Source organism: Stegastes partitus, unplaced genomic scaffold (genome assembly GCF_000690725.1).
Source record: "Stegastes partitus isolate 25-593 unplaced genomic scaffold, Stegastes_partitus-1.0.2 Scaffold1253, whole genome shotgun sequence".
NCBI lineage: Eukaryota > Metazoa > Chordata > Actinopteri > Pomacentridae > Stegastes > Stegastes partitus.
The window spans coordinates 10,997-28,617 of NW_007578984.1; the positions used below are offsets into that span (position 1 = coordinate 10,997).

Consider the following 17,621-nt stretch of genomic DNA (forward strand, 5'->3'; position numbering starts at 1 on the left):
GAGCAGACAGGAATGTTCTTCGTGTTCTGGTTCCACAGACCTGCAGGACTTTGTGTTGCTGAGGAACATGAACCTCAGTGAAGGAACATGAGACGGAGCAGAATCACCCAGAAGTTTCTCTGTGTTCTGAGGGTTAGTAATTGTTCTGTTAGAGGGGAGGACTGTTTATCTCTGAGCACTTAAACTCTCAGTGATCATCTGCTGACTCCAGCAGAGCAGAAACATCTCAACTGCTTCTGTTCTTCACAGTTTAATCTTCTTCTGGAAATCACTGCAGACGGAGCAGCAGCTCTGGAGGCTTTTAGACCCGATGACCTGCTGCAGAAGTCTGGCTGAGCTGATGGAGCTGATGTGAACTCTTCTCATGACTATAAAGACGCCGACAGCGTCAGACGGCTGACCGCCGCTGAAGGTTCAGCTTCACGGTGAACATCATAAGCGTGTTCTATGAGACAGACGTCTTGTCCAGGACACGGACAACGAGAACAGTTTAACGGTGAGCGAGAGACGACTGGTGCTAATGAAAGGCTGCACAGCGATAAGACGACATGTAAACAGTGCTTCAGGTTCTGATCCGTTCACAGTGCTCATACATGAGACATTACCAGGCGAGGAGACTTCACACCAACTTACTTATCGATGAGGTTCTTGGCGATGTTGAGCTGCCCCAGCGCCAGCTTGTAATGGTCTTTGTCGTACAGAACGTTCATCAGGTCGGCGTAGAACGGATGGATGTCCTGAGGAGACACAACCACAGCTCACCACCTGACGCCACACGCACAGCAAAAGTGTTGAGCGGCGACTTACGTCCAGTTTGGGGAAGTCGGTGAGGATCTGCGTGAGCCGGTCGTGGTAGTTCTGCTGCGTGAACTTCACCTTCCGCATGTAGAAGTGTCGGATACGGTGGATCTGGTAATGCTTGTGAATCACTGTGGGAGTTTTCCTTTGTGTTTTGGATAAAGTGATGTCGATGAAATCCTGCAGATCGAAACAGGAAGCAGGTCAGACAGCCGCTAACCGGTTCATCCTCATCAAAGTGATTCATTCAGAACTAGAAGGTCATCAGTGTCAGATCTAAATTTACAGCAATTCAACCAGCTAATGAAACATGTGATGTACCGGTTCTGATCCAGCAAGGTTGATAAACTCCTGCTGCTTCTGGGACACCTGCCTGATGCCAGCCCACGCTGAACTGTGTCATAGACTTAAAACACAAATCACAGTTATAGATTTTACCCCAAATCGTTGCGCCCTGTTTGGATCCCACATAGGTTTGATTAAGCCTAAATTAAAGGCTTCTAGTTTTGGATTCAACTCTATTCAATTATTTAGAAAGTCGACATTTTCCGTCTTTTGTATGAATAAACACTGCAACGAACTGCCACGAACATTTATTCATAAAAACATGTTTCCTGTGATCCAATCCAGAATAATCTGAATTCAAATGTTATATTTCAACCAAACTACATTGAAAAATTATCGGTTTAAGGTTTAGTTGCTTTTTGACAGACGCAGACACTTTAGAAAACAGTCTTGTGTTACTTTCCCAGACTGTCTCTGTGTTTCTAAGAGTTCGGCGCAGAAACCGAGCCAGCAGCTGGTTCTGACTGTTCAGGTTAACGAACTCTGTTGGAAAAACCGCATTAAAGCGAGCGGACCGAACGGCGCTTCCTAAACTCGGTTCCTGAACGGACTTCTGAACGTGAGCAGGCGGTCTTGGGGCTGATCTAACGCTGTTTTCTCTCCGTGTTTGTCCGGGACCTGCCGCTCCGCTCGGCAGCTACACGTGTTTCCTCCATGTTGGTTCTTCTTCTACCTTCGACCGTCTCTCAGCGCCGGAACCGAGCCGCTCCGCCGCCGGCCGTTTAAAGCCCGGACCCGGCCGGAGAAACTGACCTTAGCGGTGGGAACCACCATGATCTTCTTGAAGTTGTACAGAGCCATGATGTCGGACACGTTGCTGCCCGCTGAGGGTCCGAGAGAAGAGCTCCGGTGTTCCGCTGCGAACGGAAGAGACCCGGAGGGCGGCGACGGACGCTGTCTGTGAGCGGCGCCCCCTGGTGGCCGGAGACCGAAGCGCGCGCACACACACACACACACACACTCTGTAACACACACACACACAGTAACACACACACACTAACACACACACACACACTGAGTCTGTGGCTGTCACATTAATTCCATTTAAGTTAAACTAGCGTGTTTTTTTCTCGCCATCTCGTCTCTTTCACATCTTAAACGTTGCAGTTTGTCGTGTGTTCTGTCGACTTCCTCCCTGACGACAGAAAACCTGCCAGAAAAACACACAAAACTGCCTCCATCTTTCTCATAGGGGCAAAGAAAAAGAAAACAACGCAGTGCATTCTGGGAACTGTATGCCAACGGGCTGAAGCTGTTCAATGACTTGCTGAGTCCACAGATAAGATAAAGATAAAGATAAAGATAACTTTATTGATCCCACAGTGGGGAAAGTTCACTGTTACAACAGCTCCAAAAAAAGTGTTCAGTCAGTGCAAGAATAACTGGGAACACCCAGCGCAAATTTTAGGAAAGAAACAGAAAACAGAAAACACACAGTGCAAAAATTGCAAGAGAAAAAAACATTATATACAGAAGATGTTTTTTTTCTTCTTCTTTTTTTTAAAGAAGACTATATACACAAAGATGAGGTAGTCATGGTAAATGGTAACAAGAACCTCTGTCTGATTGAGCAGAATCCTAACCTTCATATTTAAACCACATCGTAGTATCATGTCGTAGCGTTTTGACCTCAATATCTAATCAGAAGGTTGAAGTTGTAATATAAATTGTAAGTTGTAATATGATTGTGGAATAAAAAAACAGCTTAATTACCTTTATTCGTATAATAATAATAATAATAATAATAATAATAACAATAATAATCATAAAATGTTCCCAGGAAACTGCACATAGAGAAAAAACATCAACACCCAATCTGAGATGATAAATATTTTATACATTTAAAAACTCAACATGTCATTTAAATGTTAGTTCGTGTACAGGACTCTGTGTAAGGTCAGTGTTTGTGTCTGTGGGAGGATCTGTGTCGTCCCACTGATGTGTGCGTCCTGTTATTTTTACACAGAGAAGACTTTTTATGTGCAGGTTCTGATTCATTTCTGTGTATTTTCAGTTTGTGTGGTTTTTTTTTTAACTGATGTTTTCCACTTTATCTTATCTAATCACCTTTTGTTAATTAAACAGAAAAAGCTTGCTGATAAAAATAGAACAACACTAAAGTTTTGAGGAGATTTCTCCACATGATGTCGGGTTCACTTTCATTACAGCTTTATTTGCATGATGTACATTTTGATTTTAAATGCTGATAATTTTCCTCCCTGTGTTTTTAGTGTTTAATCATTTTCTAAAAATATAATTTATTACTGTAGTTTTAATACTTTTATATTTTCTGTGTGTTTATTGACGTTTGACTGTCAGGAAGCAAAAAAAAAAATCATATTTGTTGTGATGAAGAAGCAGCCAATCAGCAGGTGCCAGTGCCCTCCAGGCCCCGCCCACTCCCTCTGATCACGAGTGGGTCCGCGTGCGCCCACTGCCTGCTCGGACCAATCAGGAGAGGGCGAGGGTGGAGGGGCGGGGCCTGGAGCTGAGTGTGACAGCTGCGGTTCAGTGCTGCACCACAGAGAGCGGGAACGCGCAGAGGTCTCACTCCGCTCTGATGGCTGATTCCACACGCTCCAGATGAGACAAAACAATGCTTTAATATTCCCACAGTGGGAATGTTTACAGCAGCAACGAGGAGAGAGGATAAACAGGGAGCACTGGTACAAAAAAACCGACAAATAAACATAGTACATACAAAGAACTGTTGATATCAAACAAACAACCAGATCGCACAAAGTTCCTCTGAATGGAGGAAAGTATTCGTATTGTCTGGATGAGTAGAAAGTACATTTAAAATTAATGCTTTTTATTTAACATTTTACCTGTATTATAGATAGTACAGATAATATTGATTAAAAACAGAAAAAGTATTCATTCATGTGTGAACCTTTAAAAAGTCCAAAACTATATAAAATCATGTCCACATCAAAAATCAGTATTCATACATATTATAAGTTATGATACTGAAATCAGCAAAAACATTACTTTACAGATTTTTGCTTTGTTTGAAAGAAAAGTTCGGCATATTAAGGACTGACAGTCGGATTATTAACTGTTTTGTTAATTTACATATAATATGATGAAATCACAGAAAAATGTTTAGTTTACCAATTAACCTAAAAAAAAAAAAAAGGCCAATAGCTGCAGATAATGTTCACATGAACAATCTGTGTTTCTACAAATGATCACTCATTCACTCATCAACACGTTGGTATTTACAGGTGAGCAGGAGGGCCTCTCCTCAGAATGATGGGATTTTGGGGTCAATCAGAGCAAAAATAGTTCTGCTAGAGGTCAGAGGTCACCTTTTCTAACATGCTGGAGACCTTCAAAGGGTGGAAGATGGATTCATGGTGTTTGATGAGCAGCCACGTTGGGCCTTCTGCTGGTGACGTGTTCATTCACTCAGACAGATAACAAACAGTACAAGTGCATTAAAGTTATTTAAATCAATCCGGTGCATCTGTTTGACAGCTGAACATCTCTGCCATGTGTTAGGAAATAATCCTTCATGTCTGCCTCCAGTCTGTTCCTCAGTGTCGCTCAGTGTAACCCCAACCCTGTTCAAATGTGGAGTTATGCTGCGTTCACACCAGACACGAGTAAAATCATTCACGTGAATGGTCTACATGTAAAGTCAATGTGAAGACGAATAGCACGGTGTGAATGACACAATTCTCATCGCATTAAACGCGCGAATGACTGGAATCTGCGTTTCTGAGCTTTATTATTTTGTTGATGGCCAATCAGCGCTGAGATTCTCTGATGACATCAAGAACACGATTCATTTATGTTTTTGCAACTACACCATGACTCCTGATTGATTCACTCACCCCAGGAGATAACCAGTCACATCACTGACCAAGGCAGAGCTCAGAGCTCAGCAGACGGGCTGTCCCTCTCCTCCAGTCCACACAACACAATGACACCTCTACAATTTAGTCAACTAGCGAGCCGAGTTGCTAGCTATCGCAATGCTAGCGGGATAAACCTCCGCTGGCTCCTCGTCGCTGTGGTCAGCGTACTCCTTATTGTTGTATGTGGCACCGAGTTGGTATCCTGGAGGGATATCCTGGTACCGATCCTCCCCAACAGGTCGTCAAACTGGGTCTGGGTCTGTCAAAAGTAGCGCTGGAAGCGGCTGGAAGCGGCCGTCATCCAGGCGCTGGTCCTGGAGAAGGTGGAGGAACTCCCCGAGCTGTGTGCATGTCTGGAGAATCCGACTGACCCGGACACGGCGGCGTCTGGATTCGCATCATTCGCGCAAATCCAGACACAAATCTCACCACGTTAAACGCGCGAATGACGCAAGTACACTACGCGCGAATTGGACAATGAATTCACGTCTGGCGTGAACACAGCATTAGAGGGTAAATGTAGAGTTAGAAGGTCGGATGTTCTGAGGGTAAAACCTGTATTATCTACATCCATCCATCATCAGGGTCGTGGGGGGCGGAGCCTATCCCAGCTGACTGAGGGTGAAGGCAGGTGTTAACCTCCGTCGCCTCGCAGCCCTATTCTCTACATGATGTCAGTAAATGTATCGTAACCAGCTGTAGTACCTGGTTGTTCCACCAGGTGGAGCCTCTCACTGCTTAACCCTGTAGAGACCAGAGAGGCGTCACTCAGACTACAGCTCATGGTGGCAGCAGAGAGCATTGTGGGAGTTCAGCAGCAACAGGACCATGACAGAGACTCTGAGGAGGTTCAGGACCTCCAAGCAGAACTCAGGAGTTTCAGATGAACTTAGACCAACCAGGACAGTTGGTATGTAACAGAACCAATCCGTTAGTGATGTGGTGTAATCAGTAACGGAGTCATGATGCTAGTTAATTCTGATTTAGAAATAAATATTGATTTACATCCTTAACATTCTCCCCTACCTCGTGGTTGCATTGTGGTAAATTATTATGACTTGTGACTGATTTTTACTCATAAGGCAACTTTTATTTCTGCATATATTCATCTCAGGTGATTCGGCTGATCACAGATACTGGAGCTTTTCTGCAGTCAGGTCAGAATGTTTTATTCCAGGGCCAAAGTCCCAAATGTGCACCAAGCAAATTACAAGTTTATAGAATGCTGTAGATTTTTAATATTGTTTTACTTAGTCTGTACATTTGTATTTTAGATATTTTTTTGTTTTGACAGTACAATTTAAATGACTCAGGTAAGTTTATTTGATAATAAATACGGTTTTAACATCCATAGTTAAATAAGTACATTTGAATTTCATAGAATATTGTCTGATCTTAACCCTAATATTTAAATCAGTCTATATGTATATATATATATATATATATATATATATATATATATATGTATTATTGTGGGTTCTAACCTGAATATTTAAATTAGTCACATAAATTTGTGTTTTATCATTTTTTTATTCGGGTAAATTCACAGAATAAATATCTGTGCAGATTCAGCTGAAGGTTTAAAGCCGTCAGTTGACTCATGTAACACCAGTTTTATTTCTCCGTTGGGTCTGTAGTTCCACACGAGCTTAAAGGACAGGGACGGAGGCGGTGAACGGGTCCAGCAGGGCGCCTCGCTGCCCTCCCAGAGTGAGCCATCCCGGACCCTAGACGATCTTCGTGCTGCACTCGAAAGGGAAAGGAAACGCCGACTTCTCCATTCCGAAATCCCCTCAGTCTCTCATCTTTAGCAGCAGTGTTTCATCGATCGGAAGCTTAGAGGCGTCCGCTGCTCGGTCCCAGGGTTTCTCGGTCGCTCTCTGGCTCCCCGCTGCCGCACAGCCCGCTGTCCACCGGGAGGAACCTGCTTCGCGTGTGAATCCAGGCACCAGATTTATCAAACCCGACTGCACAAAGTTGATAGCAAGCTAGCTAGCTAGCCACCTAGCTAACTCGTAGCTAGCTCACTTGCTAACTAGCTTGCAGTGCTGGTCGGGGGAGCCCGTTTTTTTCTTTTGGAGTCAGTTTTGGGGCGTCTTTTTGTCTTCTCCCTGCGGCTGGCTGTGGCTGTTCCCTTCGGTATCTGATTCACGGCGCGGTTTTAGGCGGGAGCTGCTTGTTCGTAGCTAGCGCGCTCGACATAGCCTGCTAGCTAACACCCTGCGCATTTAGCCTGGAAGCCAGCGGAAGGCCTCAGTCCAGCGCCGCCACCAGCCGCCTCCTCCTCCAGTGTTTGCTTCGCCGTGCAGTGAGAGCTGACAGGTGAGTAACGACCGCTTTACCGCCGGACACAGTTTACCTGCAAGCGGCCAACAGTCGCCGTCAGTGCGCTGCCGTGTAGCCTCGGGTGCAGTTAGCTCCCCGCTAACTAAACGCTAGCAACCATTGGGGGTTGGGGAATCCGCGAAATCACGCCGGAGGTCGCCATCTTTCATTGGACGCTGCTGCGGGCAGCTAGCTAGACATGGCTGCTGCTCGGCGGCCGAGTCAGCTGGAGGCAACCCGACGGGTGTCTGCGGCTGCACGGGCCGCTCTGTTTGCACCGACTGGCCGCTCTCAGCCCGGCGGGTCGCGGTGTTCGGCCCTCGGCGTGGGCTTGGCGCGGAGCTGCGGTGTTTGGCGGCTGTCAGCTCCGAGAGACGCCTGCATTGCGTCTGTAGTGGAAGTTGCAGTGTTTGGCTGGTGGACTCGGTCCGTCCGAGTGTGTGTGAGCCCGTCAGGAGGGACATAAACACCGGTTACCCCTCCCACAGGGACCCGCCGGGTGCCTGGTGACCGTCCTCCAGCGGCTATAAATACACCGCGTGGCCCACCGGCGGGGCCGAACCTCGGCCTTATTTTGGAGCTCTGGGCCGTAAATCAGCCGCTGTGGCCGGTCTGGGCTGGAGGAGGACCCAGACCAGCCTGTGTTTTGGTCCAGGCCTCGTCTAGACGTGCTGGTTGACTCACTGCTGCTGTGGAGGAAATGACATGTATTTTGAGCTGGCTCGGTGTTTTTATGGGATGGATCGGCTCCGGCTGTTGTCAGGAGTCTTGTGATCAGCCTGTGGCCGCATTAGATCAGGGTCAGCACCTACAGGACAGGTGCTTTCTCCAGATTGGCACCTGGGCAGATGTTTGTGGAAGGTGTGGACTCAGACAGTCTGAGGCTGCAGCTGTGAACTCTCATTACAGACGTGAACTCAGCACATCAGGCCACAACTTCAATAATGATGATGATCTCTATTTATGGAGCGTTTTCCTAAATACAAATGCCACAGTTCTTCCAAATCAACAAAGCAGAACATAGAGGCGTAAAATCATCAGAATCTATAACCGATCTGTCATCGAAGCAAGAGCTTCTGCCAGAGTCGCTGTTTTAAAAGTTATTTGTGACTTTCCCTGTAGGTTATAGTGAGCTATTGAAGGCATGAGATGGGAAAATCCCAGCATAATAACATATTGTGTTTCTAGTGTTTGCCAGTCCTGGGTGTCATTTAGTGTTGCTCTCTGGGGTGAAACAGATCCAGCTTGTTGTCGGTCGATGTCCGGTTCCAGCAGACAACAAGAACCTGAGGACGAGTCCCACATGGAGTTAAGAAACCAAACCAGCCGTGTAGTTCCTACGTGACAGCAGCAGGTTGAGCAGGACGGTTCCCCCAAGTTTAGACGCGTGGCTCGGTTCGGCTCGGCTCGGCGTCTTTATTAAAGAGGCCTCAGAATAAATCACTGCAGCTTGAATCTGTGTTGTTAGTTTGTGTTTTTACGCCACAGAGACACGAATGGAGCCGGTTCCCAGGTTCAGCTGTGGACAGGCGTTCAACACAACAGCTGTTTTGATAAGTGACCAGAATGGATGGAGACTCGTGTTTGGCCCCATTCATGGCCGTGTGTCAGTATGTGGACCAGAGGTCACAGCTCCACAGCCATGCCATTCTCTTTCTGCTTTGTATGCAAACGCAGAGACAGGCGGCCGATTGTTGGGCCGGATTATCACTGCTTTACAAACGGCTCCAGCAGCGCAGAAGAGAAGGTGTTTCCCGTCGTGTTGTCTTTCTGCTTGCTGCCCGTGTCGGAGGCGACGGACCGGTGCTGGTCCTGAAGCTGCAGGTTTGAGCTTCAGCATCACTCATCGCTAATGATCCGACAGACGGGACACTGCGTTCGTCAGGGCGTGGAGGTGGACGGGCAGTTGTGCTTCGGCAGCTAATTAACTGGCCGACACAAACCTAATGTGATTGAATGTGTTGGTTTCCAGTTCAGCAGCTCGTCGTCAGTCTGCAGAGCCACTTGTTGTTGTCTCGGCCCCTCGGTTAGCGTTTAGATTGACAGAAAAGGTGAAAATCAAAGCTCTTGGTTTGCGTTATCCTCCCGTCTGTACGAACACAGAAGACAACCGGCAATATTCACACGTAAGAAGCTTCGCCCAGTTAATGGAGAGCGTTTAAACGAGTAATTGATTATCAAAAGGGAGTCATTTAGTGATTTGAACTTGGCTGTGACAGTCTGATTAACATCCAGCATCACTGATTTCAAAGTCGTTGATTTATCGGTGGGTTGGGCAGAAGGCCGGCAGCCTGGAAGCTCACACGTGGTTCTGCTCCGGTTGGTGGTGCAACAACAAACTAAAATGTGGAATTGGTCTCTAAAAAGTAGTTAATGTTGTAAATTTGAATTTCAGCATTAAATATTCTCCAGTTATTCCAGTCGAGTTATTGATTTTCACTTTCTGTCGTCTGCAGCTCACGTGATGCTAACGAGGCTTCGCTGTAAACTGACTGGTGACGGGATGCAGGTTACAGAAACGCTCAGGAAAGAGGGAATCAAACACGTTTGACACATTAGGGTATAAAATCTGAAATTTAAACCAAAAATACTTCATGAAAAAGTTTTCCAATGAAAACAAAAACAGTGTGGCACAAAATAATTCGATAAATTTGACGCCTTCGCCATCAATTTGTTCACTTTTGTTTTTTTTCTGCTAAAAGATTAGCAGACAGCTAAGTGAATGGATAATGAGCGTATACGTCACGTGTTGCGTTGCATAATGAATGCAGAGCGGGCGGTAGAGGCGGTCTGGGCGGCTAAACCTGTTTAACCAAAGGTGCAGGTCTTTACACTTGTCCCTTCGCGCTCTCCGTAGCCGCCAGCTTTTCTCAGGATGCTTCACTTTTTGCCATCGCGTCTGTTTGAGCGGCGTCTCGTTTTAAACACGACCCGAGACACTGCAGCTATTCTCCACTTTTATTATCTGGGGCTTGAGTGGTGGTAATCAATACTGAGGCTAATTAACTCCACGAGAATACATGTGAAATAGTATAAGAGCAGGTTTTGAGTTAAATCTCTGCCCTGCACCGTACAGACGAGCGTTCATTCATTCAGTCTTTATTTATTTTGAACATCTGAAAAAGAAATGGAGAAAGAAAAGAAAACAACAATATAAATAAATCAAAAATAATATTAAATTAAAGCCGCAAGCGGCGATGGACGGGTCCTCGGTGGTCGATTGTGGTGCACGTTGGGGTTCGACAGAAACTCAGATCTGGCAGGTCGAGTTTCAGCCAGATCGTAGCACGTACTGGCTACTTACAGGCCACTTCCTGTTTGATGGCGAGCCGAGGCGGCGTGCATGGCGTGCCGTGCTAGCAACGCGCTCTGGTTTGGACTCGGAGCATGTGTGTAAAGTTTCAGGCAGATCGGAGCACGTACAGGCCAGTTATACAGCACGTCCCATTTTACGGCGGTGTTTTTCAAAATGGCGGACTTCCTGTTGGGTTTATGGCTTGGTGCCGGTTGACTTTTTTGTGCGTCCTGACCTGCTACACAAGCCCACTGAATTGTGTAGCTGTAGGTGAAACGGCCTTTTGACGGGACTCTGTTGAACGCCGGAAACACAGCGAAAATGGGCAAAATGGCCATTGATGGAAATTGCTCTGGCCGCCATTTCCACGCCGTCAGAGTTTTGTGGAAGATTTTGATCGTGTTTAATCACCAAGTGCTGTAGTTTGTGCCAAAGTTCAGGTGTGTACGACGTAATCCCGAGGAGGGGAAAATGAGCAAAAATGAACAAAAATCGCCCAGCATCCTCGCCGGTTTTCCAACATGGTGGATTTCCTGTTGGGTTGACGGAAACATGCTAATGGACTTTTTTCTGTTGAAATATTGCAGGGGGCGCTGTTGAGCCGATTTGCATTTTAGAGCTTGGAGCGGTTTCGTTGGTGTTGACCTGTTCTATATGCCTACCAAATTGCTCGAGGCCAAATGTGCTTGTGACAGGGGTACGTTGAAATTTTCAAGGTGGCGCTGTGGAGCCATTTTGCCGTTTCCATGCCCAATTCTGTTGTTATATGAATTTCAGTCACCGTGCGAATGTGTGTGCAAGTTTTTGTGAGTTTTTGTGCATGTTTAGGCCCTCCCACCCCTTATTCCACTGATCATAGTTACCCTGAACACCTACTTACACATTTACATCAGTCTGTACAAACAAAGAACGAACCCCAAATCATTTCCTGTGCAGCCCAATACTTATAAACCCCTGAACACTCAGTATGATGTCCCCTGTTTAGAAACCAGAGTGAAAAGTTGGCTCTGATGAGCTCTCTGTGGTGACGCTCGATGCCAGAGTCCTGTTTTCTTTCTTTAAGGTAACTGTCGGACGCTGTCCTCCTCCGTCACACACGTGTCACAGCTGATATTGTGCTGCGGTTGCTTGATCAACACTTGTTCTTGGATCTAATTTTTGTCCCTTCCGGCCCCCCGTAGCTTCCTTGGTGACACAGCGACTTCTCCCTGAGGAGCCAAGAAGCAGACGGCTCATGACTTCTGACCAGGACACGAAAGTTGTAGCTGAACCACAGGTGCAGCAAGTACAAGAGGCAAAAGAGAGCTCTCATTTGGTGAGTTTTGCACACGAACGCTTGTGGTTTTCCTTCCTCTCAAGCCCTGAGTGAATGCTGATCCATGAGAACTTACATGACCAGTGTGGAAAGTCCTGAAGTTATCAAAAAAAAAGAAAGTGAATTATTTCCTCCGTTACCTTTGTGTTGGTGTGTGTTCTGGAAACGGGATCAGATGAAGTGAGTAGACGGGGAAGTACAATCAAAATCAGCCGTGATTGAATGTCATCGTCACCCATCTGATTCCTCTGTTCATGGGAACAAAAGTATGATTAATGTTTGTCTTCAGAAGAGTCGTACTGATCTCTACGACAGCCTGTAAACTGTGATTTTCAGTGTTGGCCAGAGGAAATGAAGGAAACTACAGAGGAAAGGTGGCAGCAAGCTCTGTCCCAGAGAAATGCATGTAGCTGCAGCCGACACGTAACAATGCTCGAGTCATGTTGCGCTGCAGAAGTGATGTTCATGCAGTTTACAGCGTTCATCTGTTGGTCACAGCCACGGTCTCAGAGTGTTGAGCTTCTGGAGAAACACCGTTTATTACGTCAGTGCGTTGGGGTGATGGATGTGCTTATTACAGCAGAACTACAAAGAAAGGAATGTTTACACGTCACAAAACACATAAAAATACACGAGTTTCTGGATGAAGAAGGGATTCAGAGTAAGATGAAGGGTTAGGGTGTCACAAGCTGGTTCGTTGAAGGTTCCTGTGCAGCTCTTGAAAGTAGCTTAGCTTCGAGGCTAATCATAATAAAAATAATAATCTGCCAGTGGTTTTCTCTATAAATCTGTTTCCACAATATAAAACTCTAAAGTCCATCAGGTGTCAGAACAAAAATAAAAACCGCTCAACACGCTCCATCTACAGCAGTGAAGAACTGGCGCTGGAGGCTGCTGGGTCGAACCCGCTGCCTGATCGTTCACTCAGAACCAACTGGTGTCAGACGAGTTTCTTCCTTTTGTTCAGAAAGTGGAGTTTAAACTTTACAACCAGCTCAGCAACCAACATCTGGATCATCTAGAAGCAGCAGCTAACTGCTCTGGGTTCTGTTCCTCCCAGAAGAAGCTGCAGCTGAAGAAGTTTGGCTTTTGTTTCTCTAATTTAATATTTGACAACTAGTTGAACTGTGATGATTGAACTGGGACGGGTCAGGTGGTTCTGGATGTTTCCATTCTGTGGTGTCTAAGCCGTGAACCTATGATGTGAACATTATCATTAAACATATTAAATATTGACAGTTTGAAGGATTTTTGTGGTTCAAGCAGCTTCTAATGGAGTTAATTTCTGACGACTGGATGGAGTCGGAGGATCTGTAATGTGTGTTCAAGGTGATTGCTCATAAAACGAAGTGTTTGAAGTTTTTAAATGTCTTATTCACTATAATAATGAACACGGGGTTTTAAGTTGATGGATACTTTAAGAATTAAGTTGCTTCAATGAGATTTTCTTCAGCAGTTTTTAGCGTCTTCTTGTTTCTCTCCATCTGGTAGCTTTTAATTAGATAATTCAGTGTTAATTGGTGTTTTTATTTTCAGCTGCAGGTGTTTTTAAACGTATCGCTCAGTGTCACCTTTAAATGTCCTCATTTGTTTGTTCGGCGCACAGGCCCGCTAACACGCTGAATGTAACGTTATCGTTTAATTAAGTTCAGTTTTAAATGAATTGATGTTCAGTTTCAGTTGAAATGACACGGCGCTAAGTCGGTGCAACATTATGACGTCACCACAAGACAAGTTAGAGGTTTACCTGGAACGACACACGAGCTTTCTGTCCTCTGGCTGCGAGCACTTCTTTAAGTTCAGACGTTTAGAGAGTGTCTGTGGAAAACAAAAGCAGCGTTAGATCAGGTTTAATTTGTCGTGTGGACGTAGCCTCATGGCCAGGATTGAATATTTTTCCATTGTCAGGACCTCCTGGATGCCTCCCAGCTGATTTCTCACACTGATTACAGGTTGCAGAGGAGGAGGCAGCAGCTCGCGTAACTGAGTAACCGTGACCTGGTTTTGTTTCTGTCTTTTCATGAGCCTGGAACCTATTGATCACAGGCGTGACATTTGGGTTCTTGCTGAAGCGTGAAGGTCTGAAAACAGACGTCAGCAGAGTCGAGCCTCCGTTCGATGTGACGAGACGACAAGCCGAACTCATCGGAGCTTAAACTGAGCTCTGGACGGGTGAGACCAGATCGGTTCTGCTGGGGTTTCTGTTCATGCTCCGGTCCACCTTTTTACAAATGATGTTCATGCCGTCTTCTTCCAAGTGGTTCAGCTTGGAGGCTGCTGCTAATGATGCTAATTATTGATCCAGAATAGAAAACTGTGACGTCCATTAACTGTCATCACATTTGTCCAGAGCTGACCCTGACGTCTTCATGTTGCTCGTTTTGTGTCGCCAACGGTCCAAAACAGCTCAAATATTACATGTATAACCGTAAAAACAGTGAAAAGGTGCCAACGGTGACATTTGTGCAGCTGTAAGTGGAAAATATTTTCCTTTTTTACTGGATAGCTTGCTTTAGAAGTTGTCTAAATTCTGCCCGTCTACAAACCGTACAGCGCCGTCGCCGTTTCTCCTCCACTTGATGTTATAGAAACGATAAGAGCTGCATCTAAGGGCTATTGTCATTCTGCTAAATGTCTGTTTCTGTCTATTGTTAGTCGACACTGGAGCTGCAGTGATTCATTGATTGTGAATTATTTTGAGCTGTTTTTAAGGAAGAAGTCTCTGATTCTGTCTGACTGAATGTTTTCTGGTTTCTTTCCTCCTTGATGACAGTAAACTGAACATGTTTGGATTGTGGATGAAACACGACTTTAGATAAACACTGATTGACATTTCTCTCAGGTTCTGTGACGTTCTGTGGACCAAACAACTAAATGATGAATCAAGAAAATAATGTAAAGGTGAATGGGCAGTCACAGTAGTTGCTAGTTGCAGCGCAGGTCCACATGAAGTAGAACACTCAGACAGATGCTCATGGTGTCCAGTGATCTGCAGCCCCGACGCAGCGTCTTTACTGAAACCAGACTAAAGCAGGAAATGCTTAAATTTGAGAAGTTTAAACTGTCAGATGTTGGTTTATTAAAACCTGTGTTTGTGAAATTACTGCTGAAGCACTGCTGGAAGCTTTGGTTCTGAACTCAAACTTTCTAGCTTTGAACACGTCAGCCGCTGAGTCGCTGCTGCTGCTTGATGGGCTTCGTTGTCGCTGCCGCTTTGAGAACAGTTTGCGTTTTTCCTTCTGCTGACGTAGAATTACCTCCAAACTTGGTCTCCACCTTATTAGTGTTTCCACGCCGGTCTGTAGTTGTTCAAGTATCTGACCACAGCAATGTGAGATATTATTGTTGTTTTCAGTCAAAATAGATTTGACCGTTTATTTGTTCTTCATCATTTAAACTGGTCAGATAAATTTAAATGAGTGATACTGGAGGACCTCACCTTCATATTTAAACCTGTTGGGTACATTTATAATCTTATTTGTCTATTTGAAGACGGTCTGGCTCAGTGTCTGTCGTTTTAAGTGTACTGTATAGAAAATGGTGACGTTTATAGACCCATCAGGAGAAGTGAATGGAATCGCTGACCAAAGGGACCGCTGAAGGAAAAGCGTTGAAGCAGCTGCGATTGTTTCAAAGACGGCGTGAAACGTCTTGATTCTTGTGCTCACACTGAATTTTCCAGAAAACTCACAGCGACAGGATATTAGAGTCACAATGTACAACACAGAAGCTTCCTTAATCCGTCTTGTGTCTGAAGCCTTCAGAGGTCGCTGTGGTGTTCATCACACGTGAGCCATTACTTTAATCCAAGTCAACATCTTATTATCGTAGCAGAGCAGAAACCTCCGACTGCTTCGGGAGCTGTTGTTAGGAAGGTTGTCGTCATCCGTCTCACGGACCAAACGGCGTGTTGTCATCGATCCACACAGGAAGGTGTGACTGTAAAACCCTACAGCGTGGAGAACACGTGACTGCCGCTAAGTTTCCCAGAAACTTCACTGCAATCAAATAATGTTTTAAACACAATGATTTTATCCTCAGAGTGGATCCTGTCTGCAGATGGTTCTGGTAGGTTCTGGAGGTAAACGGTCCTTCCATTGTCTAGAACCGGTTCTGACCAACCACAATCACACATGCTGATACAAGCCTGGAAAGTTTACCCAGAATGCACTTTGTAAAGTGAATGATCAGAACCAGAACCACATCCAGGGTACCACTGATTGTTTCTGTGACTCTGTGTCATAGACATTAAACTGGTACCACTATGATCCATCCCATAATACTGGTGCTACCAGCTGCTGACAGAGGACATGAACAGAACCAGGTCCAGTGTTCAGACTGAGACACCTGGATGGATGTAGAACTGATCTGGTGTCAGGTTCTAGCAGAACCCAGGTGTGTTCTTCCTCCTAAATGTCATGTGTCTATCTGCTGTACTGATGAAGTTCTGAGGCTCAGAAATGATGGAAAAAGTCCATTAAAGTGATCAATCTGGACCCTCCTCTGTGGACTTCAAGGACCTGGAGCTCTGGAACATTCACAGTCTGAAGGTAGAACTCTGGTCAGTAGATATGCTGAAGCTATTGCACCCTGATAGATCTTTCATGGACTGACCACCTGTTGCTTTGACACAAGCAGAATGTAAATTCTGGGACCCTGAACCGGTCCGAGGAGGGAGATGAGGCAGGTGTAGTGAACAGACAAGAGCCTTAAATGCTGGACATGAGAATGAAGCAAAAGCAGCTCATGCTCTGCTGATGTTTCCCTTTCACTGAGGGGGTGGTCCTGCTGGCGGTTGGTTCTGGAGGTGCCACACATCCCTGCAGGTTTGATTGATGGCAGCACATGCAAGACTTTTCTGAGACTGCTGGGGCTAAATGTGGTCACCGGGGTGGGATATCACACCAGCCTCCAGCCAAATACTGGTAGATCCTGGCTCCGGTCCACTTAACCAGCTGACGTTCAGAGTTCTGGTTCCTTCCTGAGAACAGACCTGTGGTTGGGCTGGAGGTGGGCAGTGAGTTGTAGCCGTGTGAGCTCCATCAGAGACATACGTTCCTTCATCCTCCCCAGCTGCTGGCTCTCTGAACAGTGTCTGTCGCAGACTTCTTGGTTTGGGTTAAAAAGCAGCTTAAGTTTTGCAGTATTTGGCTCCGACACCAGAAAATGTTCAGGTTTCTGATCAGCTGGTTTCTGGTTGATGTGGAGGTTTCAGGGCTTTAACCATCTCAGCTCCACTTAGCTTCTGGGCATGTTTCTTTGCTCTGCTCACGTTTTTACTCTCTGTCGGCTCTTTTCTCACCGCAGTGTGAAGTCCTGGACCTCCGTAGAAGTAGAGGGAAGTCAGTCTGTTGTAGTATTTAGCTCTGAATGCTAGTGCAGCAAAAGTTGGATTTATTTTATTGTGTTTTTACAAAAATTGCAAAAGCCTGGAATCAACAAGGCTCCACAGATGTTACCAACACTGTAAAATCAAATCAGATCAAATCAGATCAGGTTTATTGTCATCTTGCTGTACATACACAGTAGTACAGGCAAGATGAGAACGTTTCTTCAGGATGGAAACATGGAGGCTCCACATACTGGAGATATTTGGCTGCTTCCAAGCGTTGTCCACCGTGTTCCACCATCAGTAGAAAGATGTTCCACCATCAGCTGTAGAAAGATGTTCCACCATCAG

The 17,621-nt window shown here is 45.6% G+C and overlaps 1 protein-coding gene across 1 annotated transcript in view; it reads right to left on the reverse strand.

The window, feature by feature from the left end:
- Positions 1-2,032, reverse strand: part of gtpbp4 (GTP binding protein 4) — an 11,051-nt gene extending 9,019 nt beyond the window's left edge. The window contains exons 1-3 of the mRNA XM_008297849.1: positions 1,897-2,032; positions 808-978; positions 634-737 (exon numbers count right to left, since the gene is read on the reverse strand). Of these exons, the coding sequence (XP_008296071.1) occupies positions 634-737; positions 808-978; positions 1,897-1,944 (323 nt within the window). The 5' untranslated portion in view covers positions 1,945-2,032. The remainder of the gene's footprint in view (positions 1-633; positions 738-807; positions 979-1,896) is intronic.
- Between the last annotated feature and the right edge of the window lie 15,589 nt (positions 2,033-17,621).